The sequence below is a fragment of the Nannospalax galili genome, unplaced genomic scaffold (genome assembly GCF_000622305.1).
Source record: "Nannospalax galili isolate Female #2095 unplaced genomic scaffold, S.galili_v1.0 scaffold1768, whole genome shotgun sequence".
NCBI lineage: Eukaryota > Metazoa > Chordata > Mammalia > Rodentia > Spalacidae > Nannospalax > Nannospalax galili.
The window spans coordinates 223,415-240,085 of NW_008356954.1; the positions used below are offsets into that span (position 1 = coordinate 223,415).

Here is a 16,671-nt window from a genome sequence, read left to right on the forward strand (position 1 = left end):
GTACCTTATTTGGTCAGGGGCACAGACAGGTGCTGGAGGCCCTGGACTCAGACCACACGCACCCTGGCCCTAGGTAATGTCCCCATTTGACACCCTCTTGAGCCCCAGCCTCGGCTCAGCACTCACACTCTTGCCCACATCATCCTTGGAGCTCATAAGGTCCTCCATCTCTGTGCGGAACTGTTTGTTGAGACGTTCCAGCTCCGCCTTCTGCTCCATGGCCTCCTCCAGTGCTCGGGCCAATGACAGTGCCTTCGTCTCCTTCTCCCGGGCCTCAGCCTCAGCTCGGTCCCGCTCCTCTGCATATTTGGCAGAGATAGTCTTCTCCTCGGCCAGAAGCTGGGAGAGAGGTTATACTGTGAGGCCAAGTCTACAGACCACTGGGAGTGCTACAGCCAGACCCATGACAAGCAGGTCCACGGCTGCTGCACAGGAACTGGCGGGCTCCAGAGGTCAGGCCCAGGGTGTCCTGGCAACAAGGCAAAGATTTCTCTAGCATCACACTTTGATTTCTGCTTAATTTTCACCATTAAATTATAATGATCCTTTATGTTACCCAGTGTCCCTTTAAGGAGGCCTACAAGAAATCATCACCACCTTCCCTGAACCTGGCAGCCTTGGTTCTCTAGAAGAGCTGCTTCTTGAAGAGTGCTCGGAAGTTCAAATCCTGTGTGTGGCCCTTCTCCAGTAACAGTTCCAAGCCTTCTTTGCCTGTTCTCTGTATAGACCTACCCTCACTATGCCTCACCTCCCTGCCTTCCTAGTCCCTCTGCCCCTTTCCTCACCTGCTCCATGGGTGGGGAAACCTTTTCATAAAGGACAAAGAGGAAAAGTGTATTGCTTAGAAGTAGCCCACATAGCCTCTTGTAGCAGCTACTCTACCCTGCCACTATACTGTAGGAAGAGGCAGCAGCAATGTGCAAATGAGCATGGCTATGTACAATAAACTTTATCTGTGGGGCTGGAGACATGGCTCAGTGGTTAAGAGCACTGGCTGCTCTTTGCAGAGGACCCAGGTTCCTTCCCAACATCCACATGGCAGCTAGTAACCATCCGTAATTCCAGTTCCAAGGGATCTGACCTCCTCGGGCACTACACAACATGGATGCACTTACATACATGCAGGCAAAACACTCATACACATAAAATAAAAATAAATTAATAAAAACTCAAAAAAACCTTATCTACAAAAACATAGCCAGCAAGGGCACATGCTACCAAATCTGACTGCATCAGAGCTGGAGAGAATCAACTTCTGAAAGTTGTCTTCTGGCCTCCATACATGCACCCTGGGTGTGTGGGTGGGTGTGTGAGTGGGTGTGGGTGTGTGTGTGTGTCAGAGTGTACATGCATGTAAGAGGGGGAAAAAGCTTTTTGAAAATGCATGGTGGAGGGCTGGAGAGATGGCTCAGCAGTTAAGAGCACTGGCTGCTCTTCCATAGACTGGGGTTCAGTTCCCAGTACCCACATTTCAGCTAAAAACCATCCATAACTCCAATTCCAGGGGATCTGATGCCTTCTTCTGGCCTCCTCAGGCATTTGCATGCACATACTGTACCTACATACAAGCAGGTAAAACACTCATACACATAAAATAAAAATAATAAAAATCAAAAAACAAAGCACATGGTGGGCTGCATCTGGCAGTCACTTGCTGACCCTGAGTTTTCACTATTTTCCCATTTGGCCCCAGTGTTTCCATCTCCGTGAGCTGTAGACCTTTGGTAATGAGGAATGGCTATGAACACAAGCATAAAGCTTAGAAACTGCTCCTATCTCCTCTTCTAGTCACTTCTCAGGCCCCTCAGCAAGCTGAAGACTGGGGTCTTAGGGTGCCCACCTTTGCCCTCCCTCTGACCCCCAGCCTCCTGCCTAGGAGATAGGAGGTAAGAAGCCCAGCCCAGGTCACATACCTGGTCAAACTTCTTCTGTTTCTTCTCCAAGTTGGAGACGCTCTGCCGTTGGTGATCCAAGTCCACCAGTAGGTCATCCAGCTCCTGCTGCAGCCGAGTCTTGGTCTTCTCCAGCTTATCATAGGCAGCTGCCTTCTCCTCATGCCGCTGGTTCAGTCCCTCCAGGTCCTTCTGGAGCTTCCGCTTAGCTTCTTCTGCGGTCTCTAGGCACCCCACACCATCTTCCATCTTCTTCTTCATGTCTGTCACCTGGATATGACAGGGAGGTAAGAACCACGTTGGCACCTGGTCAGAACACATCCTTCTCTAGAAAAAGCAGGGACAGGCTGCTGCACCCTAAAGGGAGGACCAGGGAGCCAGCCCCATTATGGCCCCGCCTCAATCACTTCCCTCTTCCAAGGAGGCAGAGGGCATCACACCTGGGCATGGAGGGTGGCGATCTGCTTCTCCAGGTTGTGCTTGGCCTCCTCCTCCTCCTCCAGCTGCTCCCTGAAGGAGTTCTTCTCGTCTTCCATCTGCTTCAGCTTGGTGCTCAGGCTCAGCTTCTGCCGGTTCTCCTCCTGCAGCAGCTCCTACTCAGAGGACAAAGGTGGGGCACTCAGGAGCTGAAGCATCACGGCTTCACATACCTCACGACCCCAACAGGAAGGAACACCAGCCCGACATGGGAGGGAGCTGCATCTTCTGTCAAGCACTACAGGCATGGCAGCTAAGGCCTTGTGGGCACAGAGCCTCTTGGGACTTGTAGGTCCTGATACTGTCCTCACCTGTGTATCCTGAAGCTGGGACTCCAGTGCAGAGAAGTCCTTGGTGAGCTTGCTAGACTTGCTGTCAGACTGGTTAAGAAGACCAGTCACACTGTCCAGTTCAACCTAGACAACAGAGAAGCAAAGACTGAGCACCTAGAACTGCTCCAGCAAAACTGGGCCGGTCTCGAGCTGAACCATGGGGACTCAGCTGAGATGACAGTGTGCAGAAGCGTGCCTGTGGGCTGGCTTCAAGGAGGGCCCATGCTTCAGGCCCACCAGAAGCTCACCTGCAGCTTGGAGACCTTGTCAGCCAGCTCAGTGCGCATGCGCTCTCCCTCAGTGAACTTGACCTGCAGCTCCTGCAACTGAGCCTCCACCTTCTTACGCTTGTGTTCTGAGTCATTCTTGCCCTGCAGCAAGGACTTCACCTCATTGGCCAGCTCCCCTCGCTCGTTCTCCAGGGTCTGCTTCGTCTTTTCGAGGGTGGCTTTTACCTGCAGAAGAAGGCAAGGATGTAACAGGCATTCAAGGTCTAAAAAGTGCCTGGTTTGTGGAATGTCACTCAAAGAGGAAAGACTCCAGGTCCAGAGATTACTGCCTCTGAAGCAAGAGCCCTAGAGTCAGAAAGCCCCGATTTTTCCTATTCTTGGATCCCTGAAGATGGGTGAGACAAGTTCTCACCCCCGAAAGAATCTTGCTCAGCTTCCCTCTCTGAGTGGAGAGAACATTCTAGTATATGGTGTTTTGTAGGTAATGGGATTTTAGTGTTATTTGCAATAGAAAAGAAACTATAATCATTCCTAGATTTGAAATGTATTGGTTAAAGCTAGAACATAAATCCTTTCAAGAACTATGAAGTGGAGATTATAGTGTAGATGCAACAACCCATTCTACAGAGCACTGAGTAGGCTTGACAAGGTCATGGGTAGACAAAGCACAAAGCCACAATGGGTGAAAACACTACGTAACAAGGAAGGCTTCAACACCCCACACAGTGCCAGTGGAGGCGGGGCAAGGTGTTTCTAAAAATGTTTCAGACCACATGGAAGAGGCTTTGACTGATCTAGCTGTCACCAACACTGATAATGAACTGGGAGCCAATCGGAGGCAGAACTTGTCCTTCAAGGAGCTGCCCAGCTATCAGCTGCCTGGATGGACATCACCAAGGTTTGCTAGTAAGCTACCAGCTGACTATTTGCTGGGCATGTACAAGAGAGGGCCCCTTAGGTCAACAAAGAGACCATGAAGTTCCCTCAGATTCAAGTTCATGGTCGTGCCAGTTCCTTGAAGCTTTTTAGTCTGGCAAGATGTTGAACAGGTATGATCAACTCAGCCTCACATAATCACGAGACAGACCAGTCAGCATCCTCCTTTACCAGCACGGAAACTGAGGCGTAAGTATTTATTTGCCCAAGCCGTTCAGGATAAGAACTGGAGCCTAGTCTCAGGCCTGGACAGCCTGACACTGGACCTGCTCTGCTCTGCAGGACTACTTTTGATGTAGTGAGGTCTAGAATGGCCCCTTTCCAGACACAGCCTGCCTTCCCCAGAGCTCCCGCACCCGCTTGGTCTGCTCCAGCTGTTCGGCCAGCTCCTCCACAGCCTGTGAGTGCTTCTGTCTCATCTCCTGGATTTGGGCTTCATGGGTCTTGGCCTCATCCTCAAGGGTCTTCTTCAGGATATTCACTTCTTGCTCGCGTTTGGACCTGGACAGAAAACACCCTCAGAGTGGAGGCCTGGAGGCATGCTGTCCCTGGGCTCTTCCCTGACTGAAGAAAGCCCCCAAATAGTAGAGGGACCCACACAGCTTCTCTATTTTGGTTTTTTGAGACAGGGTCTCATGTATTCCAGGTTGGCCTCAAATTCAGTATATAGCCAGGAATGACCCTGAGCTCTGATCCTCCTGCCTCCACCTCCAAAATCCTAGGATACAGGCATTTGCTACCACACCCAGCCTCTCACACAGGTTCTCCACCACTAGCCTCCCTCCTTGACCATCCATCCTCAAGCCCAAGACAGCACTACAATACACCTGTCTGACCCTAAACACCAAGCTGGGCTCTTCATCAAGGCTTTTACTCAGTAGAGAAGCTGCTGAGGGACCAGCATCTATGCTGTCTGGTCCATAACAAGGTTTACAGAGGACTGCACCCTGCCCAGACCTCCTCCCTGTCCACTGTGGCATTGACTAGTCAGCCCCGTAGCACACCTCAGCTCCTGCTGGGCAGCTGTGGAATCCAGAGTATCCTCCAGCTCTGTCTTCAGCGCCTCCAGCTCCTCTCCAAGATCTCGTTTCTGCTTCTCCGCTTTATTCCTGGAAGCTCGCTCAGACTCCAGGTCTTCCTGGAGCTCGGAAATCTGAGACTCCAGCTCTCGAATCTTCTTCAGGGCCATATTCTTCTGGGCAGCTTCTTCTTCCACTCTGCCAGAGAGACCAACGACATCATATGAGGCCACTCAGCTTCAAGGAGCAGACTCTGCAGAAGAGGCTTAAGGAGGGGCAGCCGAAGCTGTGTTTGGCAGTCAAAGCATGACACCAAGGATCTAATCTCAGCAAAGCTAAGCCATCCAGGTTTACGAGCAATACCACTTTGAGAACTGGAAAACAGAATTATTTTATTTCCTAAATTAAGATTCATAACTTTAAATATAAAAATTTCAAATGTTCACTAAAAAAAGATATAAGGGAATAAGACATAATAGTTCATGATAAATTTAAGTAAAAACATGAATATACTATGGAATTTACATGGTTAGGCGGTGTAAATGTTAAATTCACCAGTTGTAACAAATCTATCACTCTGTAGAAGAAAGGGGTTGTGTATGGGGGCAGATAAAGAGAAATCTCTACGGTTCGCTTAATCTTGCTATGAATCTAAAACTAATCTCAAAAAAACAAGATACTTTAAAATATCAGAGCATTCCTAAAGTCAATTTGCGAGGGTAGGGAAGCGCTAGAGGAAGGGAGGAGAGGAGGGAAGGAAGAGGAAGGAGAAAAGAAGACTGTTGGGAGTGGGTAACAGCTGTGGATGGCTTTTGGGGGGTTACAAACACTCTAGACCACATGGGTAGTGGATAAGCAGCATCTTTTGCCATGAACCGGCTCTTCTGAGGTTAAGAGCAGAAAGCATGCCCATAGCTCACTGCAGTCCCAGGAACGGGGTAGGAAGCCAGCTGTTCCCACCGACCCTGGCCAGTGACCAGGCCTCACCTGGCCAGGGCAGCCTGCAGCTCCTCTTCCTTCTTTGCCAGCTGCATCTTGAGCTCGGCAATCTGAGCCTGGAGCTCAGCAATCTGGTCACTGAGGTCCGTGGAGTCTCCCTCCAGCTTGCGGCGGGTCTTCTCCAGCTCCTGCCGCTGCTTCTCCTCCCTACGGAGGCGCTCTGCCAGGGAGGGGTGAGAGGGGATGCAGAGCCCTCAGTGGCCACAGGCTTTCTGCCTGCTTTTAATTACTTGTATAAAATACTAAGCACTTCTTGTAAAACACATGGAAGGTTTAAAGGGGCACAAAACACTGCACCAACACCCAACACCAGAATGGAGGAACAGAGCTCCACAAGGTACAAAGGCCCCTGCATCTGTGCAGTCCACCAGGCCCTGCACTGCCTGAGCAATCAAGCACCTGGGTGTGTTACGCCTTCCCCTTTACAGCTGTCAAGTTTCAACAGCTTCTGAAACACGGGCACTAAGACACACCATGCCAAAGCACACTCGACACTCCTCACGCATGCAACCATCCAATCACACAGCAATAAGTCCTGCAGCCCACACTCTGTAGGAACCAGACACTGTCCCCTGAAGCCTGGCGGCCTTGTCTGAAGGCCGTAGCTGGCCCAGCACTGCAGTGGGCCCACCTTGCCTGAGAGCCATGCACATGTCGACACACTGGGTGGGACAGGCACACTCTTGCACAGCGTGCCTCACCTTCCAGGTCTGTAATCATCGCCTCGTGCTTATTCTTAAGCTTGGCCAGGCTCTTGGACTTCTCCTCCTCTTCCATGAGGTTGGTAGTGAATTCAGCTATTCTGTCTTCCAGCAGCTTCTTCTCCTGGAGATGGAGGAATAGTATGTGAGAGATTAAACTGAGTACAGACATTTCTCCCAGAAATTCACAAAGCAAAGGCAAGGCAAAGCCTGAAACACTTGGTCAAGTTCCTAAAGGTTCACTGGATCAAAAAGGTAGCTGAAAAGTCATTTGCTGCCCTGAGACGGCTGAGTAAATTCACATCCTCAGATCCTAAAAACCAGGACCTTCCTGTCCAGGGTTACCCTTTCAGAGTCAGGTAACATAGGCTTCCAGGTAGCAGCTGGTTTAGGGGATGGTCAGCTACCTGGTGCTTCTTATTACAACTCATCTGTACCTTAAAGTACAGGGCTGCTTGCCTCACCTTCTGCTTTGTGTGGCGCTACTGGGGCCCTACTCTCTGTAAGGCCCCCAACCTGCCACAGATCCCATGAACAACAACCCCCCAACCCCATAGTCAGTCACAGGGCAGGTGTCCTGTCACCTCAACTGCCCTCTGGCTGGGGACCCACAGCAATGCTCTGACCCTGTCCTGCCTCCTCCTCCAATGTTCCCCAGCCTTGTCTGCTTGCTGGGGCAGACCTGAGATGGACAGAGATTATCCTCAGAAGCAGCAGCAACCTCAGCAATGGCTCAAGGAGGGGCCACCCTACACCTCAGCCCACTGCCAGCAACTGACATGTGCAGTACCACCTAGAGGGTCCAACTCTTCAAATCTTGGATCTCAAATGCTACTAAAGAGTTTTACCAAAGGAAAATGGCAAGCCACTCCCCTAACCTCCTCATTTGTGAGAAAAACCCTTTGCACCCCCAGCACCCACAGGCTACAGGCCCCCTGGAGAAGTAGCTACTGCTAAGCATAGTGAGGGTGCTGCAGGTGAACAGACAGGCAGGTGTGGCCCTGCCCTGCCTTGCCCTCCCCATGATTACTTGGGGTGTGAGGCCCCACCTTGGACAGTTTGCAGTTCTGGTCCTCCATTATGATCTGGTCCTCCTCCAGTTTCTTCAGCTTGGCCTCTGTGGTCACCTTCTCAAGCTGCAGCTTCTGCCGGGCACTCTCTTCCTCCTCCAGCTGCTCCTCGAGTTCCTGAAGGGAGGAAAGGCATAAGAAGGTGTGTGACCCACATACTTGGCTGGCCCCTGCTCAGGGGCCTGTATGTGAACTGGCAGCATGTGACTGGCACAGCATCACTCAGTTCACAGGGCTTCTTGAGCCGGCATATCACAAGGAGGGCCAAGCTGAAGCCCTCCCACCCCCATCTTTTAAAGTTGATAGAGCAAGGACCAAAGAGAAAAACTCAACTGGGTAGTATTCATGGAAACTTGAGACCTGCAGGCTGTACATGACCATCCCAAAGAGAAGCCCCCATAGGGGCTGCCCAAGTGGACAAAGAATCAGCAGGTGCTATGCACCTATCTGGCTGCTCCCCCAGGGCTGTCCACCCTCCACCAGCCTTGCGGCATCCAGCCCTGCCCTGCCCGGCAGAGAGCAGGTGGTACCTGGATGTTTTGCTGCATCTTCTTCTTCTCTGCCTGCAGGTGCTGGCAACGCTCCTCCTCCTCCTCTACCCTGGCCTCCAGGTCATGGCAGATCTCCTCCAGCTCCTGCTTCTTGGCCGTGAGGCGGGCCCGGAGCTCCTCAGCCTCGGCACATAGCTCTGTTTCTGCCTGCAGCTGCTCCTGAAGCTGCAACTTCTCCGCCATGAGCTGTAAAAGGCACGTGGAAAATGGAAGTTCCTTGTTGATCTCCTTGTTGTAGCCTAGTTCTGAACTGTCCCCTGAAGGCCAGTACTAGATTGGTTGCCAGGTAATGGCACTGTTTGTTGGGAGGTGGTAGAAACTTTAGAAGCTGGGGGTCTAGGGAATACTGAAACTCTGACCTCATCCCTCTCTGTTTCCTGGATGCCAAGAAGTGAGCAGCTGTACTCTACCACAGCCTCTCTGCTCTAACACTCTGCTTCCTCATAGGCCCAGGAATAACAGAGTCAAGTGGCCATGAGCTGAAACCTCTTAAACCTCCTTTTCTGTTTTTTATTTCAGTGCATCGTCATAGCAACAGAAGGCTGATGAGCACTCCTCAAGCAGCTCCAGCATGGGAATTCTGCAGCTCAGGCTCCCAGTTGCCAAGGAATGTATGAATAAGAACAGCTTCAGGACTAGAGAGATGGTTCAGCGGTTAAGAGCATTGGCTGTTCTTGCAGAAGACCAAAGTTCGTATTCTAGCACCCACATGGTGGCTAACAACCGTCTGTAACTCCAGTTCCAGGGAACCCAACACCCTCGTCTGTCCTCTGCAGGTACTGCACGATGCGGGTACACTTAAAAACATGCAGGCATAACACTCATAAACATAAAATAAAAATAAAGCAAAAAAAAAATTTTTTTTAAAAGGAATAGCTTCCATGTTGTGTTCAGGGGAGTGCTCAAGTTTCCTATGTCCCTTTATCCTTGGCCTTTCTTCCACAAGCTTCAAACTCCATGAAATAGGCTGAAGGGGGATATGGTGGAGCTGGGGGCTTGAACCAGTATTTAAGAACACTCTATTCCACCAGGAGGCCTCCCTCCAGTACATGAACCCAGAAGGGTCTATGGAGATGCTAACTGCTGGTTTCCCATAGGACTAGAGAATGTTTTCCAAGCTGCAAACTGGTCTGCCTACTGGGGGCCACTGGGAGTGGCTGGGATTCAAGGGAGGAGCCTCTCTGACACCCACCTGAGACTGCAGAGTCTCCATCTCTGTAAGCCTGTTCTCAGCAGCCAGCTGCTTCTCTCGAACCTTTACCAGTTCTTCCTCCTTAGCCATCATCTCTTCTTCCTGACGGCTCACCTGCAGCAGTGGCTTGACCTAGAAGAGAAAGGATAGGCAGAGTCAAGCCTGGCTGGAGGATGGCCACCGCTGGCAGCATAAAAAGGCTACGCCTTCATGTCTGCAATGCAAACTCTAGAGAGCAAAGGACAACCAGACATGCTATGGGAAGGAGGCGCACGTGGGTACAACCTTCCTGGAAGACACTTTGGTGCTGCATGTCATAGGCCTCTGACCCACTTATAATTACATTTGCAGGGAAACCATCTCCACATATGCATGAAGATGTTCTTAACAGTGTTGTTTACAGTATCGAGATTTAGGAATGATACACAGACGCAATGTTGGAAAAATAGCCAGATAAATTATACATCCCCTAGGGAATAGTTTAGGGGCCTCTAAAAACTGATGCTGATAGGAATTTTAAATGGAAAAGAAAAATACAAGACTGTTTATACAAGTCAAAGCTCAGCTATGCAAGAATGCATACGGTTTACATAGCTGAGATTTACTGTGAGTGAGGAAAGGAGAGCAAGAATAAATACTGAAATCTACAGTGTTGGTTCAGGCTAAGAGACTGTGAGGGGATTTCTATTTTCTTCCTAATGCTTTTTGGTATTTAACATTTCACAATTATCATATGTTATGCATTATAAATAAAAGCAGCCAGAACAACTTCCTAAAGAACTTTGGAAAGACTGGGAGGGCACTTTACTATGAGCAGAACTTCTGAGCAGCTTTCTGGGTCATCCCAGGAGGCCACTGTCTCTTGCACAGGGCCAGTGTGCTAGGTAGGCCCTTGCCCACAGGAGCTGCTCTCTGAGTTGGTCCAGCACAGAACAGTCATTTCCATACACACCAGACAAATGGCATGATTACAACACAGGCCAGGACCATCTACGCTCACACTTCTGGGCACCGGGCACACAAGGTTGTGCTACAGGCAGCAGGAAGCCTGCTGTTCATGGAGCACCTGGCCACAGCCCTTCCATCACTCACCTTAGTAAAGAGCCTCCACCACTGCCAGTTGCGCAGCTTGAGGTAGGCAGCACAGTTCCTCTGTAGGACCTTCATGGCAGTCAGCTGCTGCTGTCTCTTGGCAAAAGCCCTGCAGGCCAGGGACAAGGTAACTCAGGATGGGGAAACGTAGATACAACCCACCATATGTCACTGATTATGCAATGAGTCACAAGGGCTCAGGTCACTCAACCACTGCCCTCTGAGGTGCTTAAGGGAATGAATGGCCCATGAGAACCAGTGAGAGACCCCACTTAGTACAAAGAATAATGATGATCTTGATCATGCAGTCCATCTGTGCCCAGGGGACTTGGACTTCAGCTGCCCTCCCTCCCCCTGAGCTGTTGATGGGGGACAATCTCATTAGCTGATAGGTGGTAAAAGCGGGTTGTAAGGTGTAAGCTGGAGGGCTCCACTTGTCCCAACATCACAAACTTGTGCTCCATCTCCAGGGCTCAGAACTCTCACTAGGACACTACTGGAGCATGACCAGAGACTCAAGAGACTAGTGCTGCTGCCATGCCTGCCAAACTGCAGTATGGGATCCTGGACTCCCGGAGTTTACGTTCTGAGCTGCTGCCTCTACCCTTCGAAGCACAGGGCTCCATGGCAGGCAGAGATGGTTCTGGATGTTGTTCCCACAGGGAAAAAAGTGAAAACTACCAACAAGCAAGTGCTTAGAACAAATCCAAACTAGTCACCCAATGCCTTCATAATCAGCCATTCCTACCCATTGGAAATAGAAATCCAGGAAGCAGAGGGGCAAGAAGAGCCTGTGAACCATCCCTAGACAGGTTCTGCCAGACTTGCAAAGGCCTTCAAACCGCTGTGTAAGTTCTCCTCAGCAACAGGAGCACAGGCAACACCTGGGGCTGGGTGAGGGTCCCCGGACTCACTTTCTAGCCAGGTAACCCCTGCAGCAGGCCTGGAAGCCAATGATGACATCTGTGATCTTCAGGTCCCGCTCCTCCTCCAGGTGGGCCAGCACGCCTGCCCGGAAGAACACTTTGCTCTGGCCAATGCGGTACAGGTTGCTGTCGAGCTCCAAAGCTTTGATCTAGATGAGAGGAAGGCAGACTGCTGACCCTGTAAACCACTGTGCACCCTCAGAAGGGCCAACGACCCACCATAGCCCAGCAGTCTCATGGATCCTTGGCAAGCCACAGCTCCACTACAAGCAGCCTTCTGCCCAAGGCCAAAGAAAGTGAGACTTAGGGACACTGAGAAAACGGACAGCATGGGGCAGACTGTGAGAGAAAACAGGCACCTCAGAGTTGAAGAGAACACTGGGACCTTTCTCTTCCAAAGCTGGAGGTACACTCCATAAATGCTCAGCTGGACCATCCTCTAACAGGAGGCAGCCAAAGCTCGTTGGCACTAAGATGAAAGCAAATGCCCTGTTGGAAATCAGGATCTAATATGAGCTGGGGCCCCTGGGTTCTAACCTTGCCCACATTCCCTTAGCTGTAAAAAGGGAGTAATGCTTTGATTTGAAAAGAAAGAACACACAGCAAAGAATAGTGCCTCCTTCATAGAGGGGCTATGGGCACTGCCCAAGAGAACACCTTTTTCAAAAGTGCTCAGCACAGGATCGAAGCACCCAACGGGCACCAGGCAAGTTTTCATCATCATTACACACTTGAGTGTCTCCAGTAAGAGCAACAAGGCTCTCTTGGAAAGCCCATGCAGGTTAGTCTCCACAGTCAACTTGTTGGATTTACAATCACCCAGAGAACACCCCTCTAGGTGTGTATATGAGGGTGTTTCCAGTTTAACCGATGTGTCATACTATGGACTGGAATCCTGGGCTGAATCAAAAGGGAGGAGGAGGCAGCTGGGCACCCGCACTCATGACTCTCTCCTTCCTGACTATAGATGCCCCACATTCCCTGTGCCCTGCCTTCTCTGCCATGATGGACTGTACCCTCAAGCTGTGAGGCAAAATAAGCCCTTCCTCTCCTAAGTTGCTTCATGACAGGTAATTTGGTCACAGCACTGAGGGATGTTAACTAATACAGATGGGTTTGTGTATTAGCTAGTCTGTCTGTCTGGAAGGTAAGAGATTTAGAATAAATGGTTGCAGTGGCAAGGAACACTCTACGTGGGCTCCGGGGGGACCTTGCTCTCAAATAATTCTGCTGGTCTAGGAAGAAGGTCTGGTAGGAAGACAGAAGACCAAGGAGGAGGAGCCAAGGTGGGCCTGTCCCCTGCCTACATCCAGGTTCCTTGCTGTGACAAGATCTAGGAATACCCTCTCTTCTTCCCTGCAGAGCCAAGGAGAGGACTTCAGTCCCTATAAGAGGCCCACAGCCCATGCAGCAACAAGTGGAGAAGGGTCCGTAGAGAACAGGCAACCTAGACTCCAGAGAGGAACCCTCTGTCCTGCCCTCTACTAGCTCACAAGCAACTAGACAGCAGAGAGAAGCCCTTCCCAACCCCCTTACTTTCCCTCTCTCAATCTCCCTGTCACTGAACATACGTTTCTGTATCCAGGATGTGTTGAGATTTTTGCTTCTAACTACTCACACCTGCAGCTGATCCTTTAAGAATGTAAAGTAAAAATGAGCCAGCAAACAGTGACTGCTAACCCTGGCTACTGGGCACCACGGGGCCAAAACCAGAGTGCACACTGCGCATCAGTCACTGTGCTCAGGTCTGGAGAGAAGACAAAGCCCAGAGGCACAGGCTTCAGAAGCAAGGGTCCACCCCAGGCCCCCCACTGTCCTGGCTGTGAGCTGCCCATGCACAAAGTGAGCATGAAAGTCAAAGGAGATGAGGCCAAGAAAGCAAGAGAATGTTCTCCAAATGGGCCAGATCAACTCCTGTCAGAATCCTGTCTGCTACAGCCTCAGTCCTTGGCCACTCACTTGGCTCTAACGTCATCTCTGACTACCCAAGGGCTGCGAGGGCAGCCTCTCAGGGAACCCAGAGGAATCCAAGCACAAGCAGGGATCACACCGCACAGTCATCCATTCATCAAAATGATGACGATCCCACAGAATGGTCATTGGCCATGTGAGTGGCTGTGACCCATCAAAGGTTCTCCTTCCCCCTAGGGAGCTGGCAGTGAAACTCACCATGAGCACACACGCCTGCTTTCCATCCATGAAGCCCTTTGGAATGGAGTTGGGTGTCAGGATTTCATACCTAAGGAGGGAAAGAGAAGCTTTGTCATTCTACCCATGCTTCACCTCTGCAGGGACTAGAGCCACCAGAGACTAAGATCACCCCCATTGAGTAGCAGGTGAATAGCCCTCCCGATGGAATCGCCAAAAGGAGGACAGGGCCCATCGTACTCTGCTCCTTCTTTGACTAAATGGCCCAGGAGGGCTTGGGCTTTCTGGAAAATGAATGGAAATGCACAGTGGGCTATTTCAGTCAAGAGAGAACTGTGAGCTGGGCTTACTTATTACTAACTACACAGAGTCTTCATCTGGGACCCATGGACAGACATATTCACAGCTTCCCTGGGACTTAATAGGACAGCCCAAGAAATAAACGGCTGATCATGACAGTAGTCCGCACTAAACACAGTCATTACAAAGTAAGTCTGTGTTGTCAACGTCTCACACACAGCAAGAGGCTTCTGAGCACTTCACAACCTCTGTCATGAAGTTCCCTTAACACACAAGTATCTGGCTGACCCTTTTAATTCCTGTCCACAGTTTCTGTACTGCAGCAAACAGCACTAAGCTGTAATCGTCACTGGAAATGAAGTCCAGCATGATGACTTTCCTTTCGGTAATAAGATGGGGGGTTCCTTCTCATGTAGAAAGTGGTGTGGGAACTGAAGACTCATCTCCCAGGGGAACAAAGAAAGGATATGTGATGAGCCAGCCAGACTCACTGTAGTAGATGGTAACACAGCCCCTGCTGAAAGTTGTACAGGAAGCAGCCAGCCTCTGGGGCTGACTCCACATGCAGCCAGGGTTACAAAGGGCTTCGGCATACTTACCTCTGCCGGAATTCCTGGAAGACCACTCTGTTTGGGAAGCCCTGACGGCAGATTCGGATGCCCTCGAGGACACCATTGCAACGCAGCTGGTCCAGCACCAGGTGTGGGTCTAGTTTGCCAGCCTGTAGAGGAAAGCACATGCGTAAGGTCTCACTGTTGCACAGCTGTATCCTGCCACACAGTGCCACGAAGCTACTATACCTTCTTCTCATGGTTGGGAATAATGCAGCGGACAAAGTTGGGGTTGGTGTTCCTCAGCGTGGCCATCAGCTTGGCCAGCTGCTCCTTGTAGAGCTGTCCCACAGTGCGGAACATGCCTTTCCGAGTCTTAAAGGCACCAGGCAGTGCTGTCTCAGACATGCCAGCCACCTGGTCCAGGCCGATGATGCGATCCACTGTGGAGAGCACAAAGCTTGTAAGCACCCAGAATTCCCAACTGAAGGACAGAGGGCACAAGAGACAGACATCCAAACAAAGAGGAGAGTTGGTATGGAGCTGCAGGGCCCTTCTGCTCAGAGCTACAGAGTACAGAGATGGCCCCTGTGGGAAGCAGACCTGACCTGGACACGAAACACAGGGGCGACAGCAAAGTCCCAAGGCTTGTCTCTCAGGGAGCAATGCACCTGCTAACAGCTAACTTTATGCTCTCCTCCCCTACCCTAGCCCACTCTGGAAGCATGCCTTGCCTCTTCCCAAGGAGACTTGAAGGTGGTAATGGTTTGGTATAAAGAGAATTTCCTGAGGCTGTCTCTGACAGGTGTTAAAACCAGGCTTAGTGCATTTTGCAGGCCTGTGGTCCCAAGTGGAAAAAAAATTTTTTTGGTATCTTGTGTGCAATGACCTTTATTAAGGGCACTGGGCTAGGAGCCAACCAGTGGAAGCTCTAACCATTGTGACCTCTGAAGCTGGGACCCGGAGCAACACAGCATTAGGAATAGCTTCAAAGAACCACTGCTGGCCCTAAGTATTCCCAAGGATCTTCTTGCAATGCTTATACGTTCTTAATGCCACTCAGCTATGGGCTCATGGATTTAGAGGGTGGCTCTTATCTGTGGATCCTGTCCAGCAGAGTGATCGTGAACTGCTTCCTCCAATGTAAAAACAAAATCAAATGAACCAAACCAAAGCACCAGCCATTTGAAATCAGTTTTTAAAAATATTTTATTATTTTTATTTTATGTGTATGCGTGTACTGCCTGCATGTAGGTAAGTGCACCCATGTCGTGCAATGCCCGAGGAGGACAGAAGAGGCTGACGGATCCCCTGGAACTGGAATTACGGACAGTTGTTAGCTGCCATGTGGGTGCTGGGATTCAAACCTGGGTCTTCTGCAAGAACAACCAGTGTTCTTAACTGCTGAGCCATCTCTCCAGCCCCTTGAGATCAGTTTTTGAGCAAGAGCTAACATTAAATCTAAAGGCTTCCATGGATAGATATAAAAGCTAAGAATTCTGTAACAGAGCCCATGTCCCATTCCTGTGTGGTTACAGCTCTCTTATTTATGTGAGGACACTTGCTTAAAATGGAAGCCAGAGGGAAGCCGTAAGGCATCTAACCTTGGTAGCAACCATGGGGCTTATTTTACTAACCACCAAAGCCTGAGGATGAGTGGCTTGATAAAGTCACTTGGATCCTAGAAAGGAAGGTGGATGTGGCCCCACAGTGACTGGTTCCTGTATGTGTGTCCTGCCTCTGGTCTAGATGGCGCTAGTGCTCTCTGAATAACTATAGAAGGGTCTCACAGCTGCTCTTCAGCTTTCGAAGCCCAGACACACAGTAGCTGTACAGCACCTGGACCTCATGCAAGACCCCCAGCCACTCAAGCAGGAAGACACAGCCTCTAAGAAGAGTGCTAAAGATGCATGCACGCGCACACACACACACACACACACACACACACACACACACACACACACACTGCATGAGACTGCCAAACATCCAACATAGTCCTTCAATGGCTTGGCTTTCTCTTGGAAGGCTGTGTCAGGCATACTGGGGACAGGAGCCCAGGGCAGCACAGGGAACAGGCACAGCCAGGCAGGAAGAGTCATGGGGCAAGAAAAGCCAGACAAAAGCATTCCGTGCACAGCTCTGGGTATGCCACATTAGAGACCCCACTCGGGCGACCAGTCACCTGATTCTAGGTGGAGAATGGGAAAGCGGCGATAGAAATAGGCTCTCTGAGTGTTCTGCATCTCTGCAACAGA

The 16,671-nt window shown here is 50.6% G+C and overlaps 1 protein-coding gene across 4 annotated transcripts in view; it reads right to left on the minus strand.

The window, feature by feature from the left end:
* The window catches only part of Myh9 (myosin heavy chain 9), a 92,398-nt gene that overhangs the window by 6,961 nt on the left and 68,766 nt on the right, over positions 1-16,671 (minus strand). For all 4 annotated transcript variants that reach the window (XM_008854792.3, XM_029557011.1, XM_029557012.1 and 1 more), the window contains exons 16-32: positions 14,666-14,859; positions 14,465-14,586; positions 13,587-13,656; positions 11,406-11,566; positions 10,492-10,600; positions 9,400-9,531; positions 8,187-8,393; positions 7,636-7,773; positions 6,587-6,710; positions 5,874-6,045; positions 4,872-5,084; positions 4,224-4,368; positions 2,950-3,156; positions 2,681-2,785; positions 2,333-2,485; positions 1,914-2,162; positions 127-339 (exon numbers count right to left, since the gene is read on the minus strand). In XM_008854792.3, the coding sequence (XP_008853014.1) occupies positions 127-339; positions 1,914-2,162; positions 2,333-2,485; positions 2,681-2,785; positions 2,950-3,156; positions 4,224-4,368; positions 4,872-5,084; positions 5,874-6,045; positions 6,587-6,710; positions 7,636-7,773; positions 8,187-8,393; positions 9,400-9,531; positions 10,492-10,600; positions 11,406-11,566; positions 13,587-13,656; positions 14,465-14,586; positions 14,666-14,859 (2,714 nt within the window). The remainder of the gene's footprint in view (positions 1-126; positions 340-1,913; positions 2,163-2,332; positions 2,486-2,680; positions 2,786-2,949; positions 3,157-4,223; positions 4,369-4,871; positions 5,085-5,873; positions 6,046-6,586; positions 6,711-7,635; positions 7,774-8,186; positions 8,394-9,399; positions 9,532-10,491; positions 10,601-11,405; positions 11,567-13,586; positions 13,657-14,464; positions 14,587-14,665; positions 14,860-16,671) is intronic.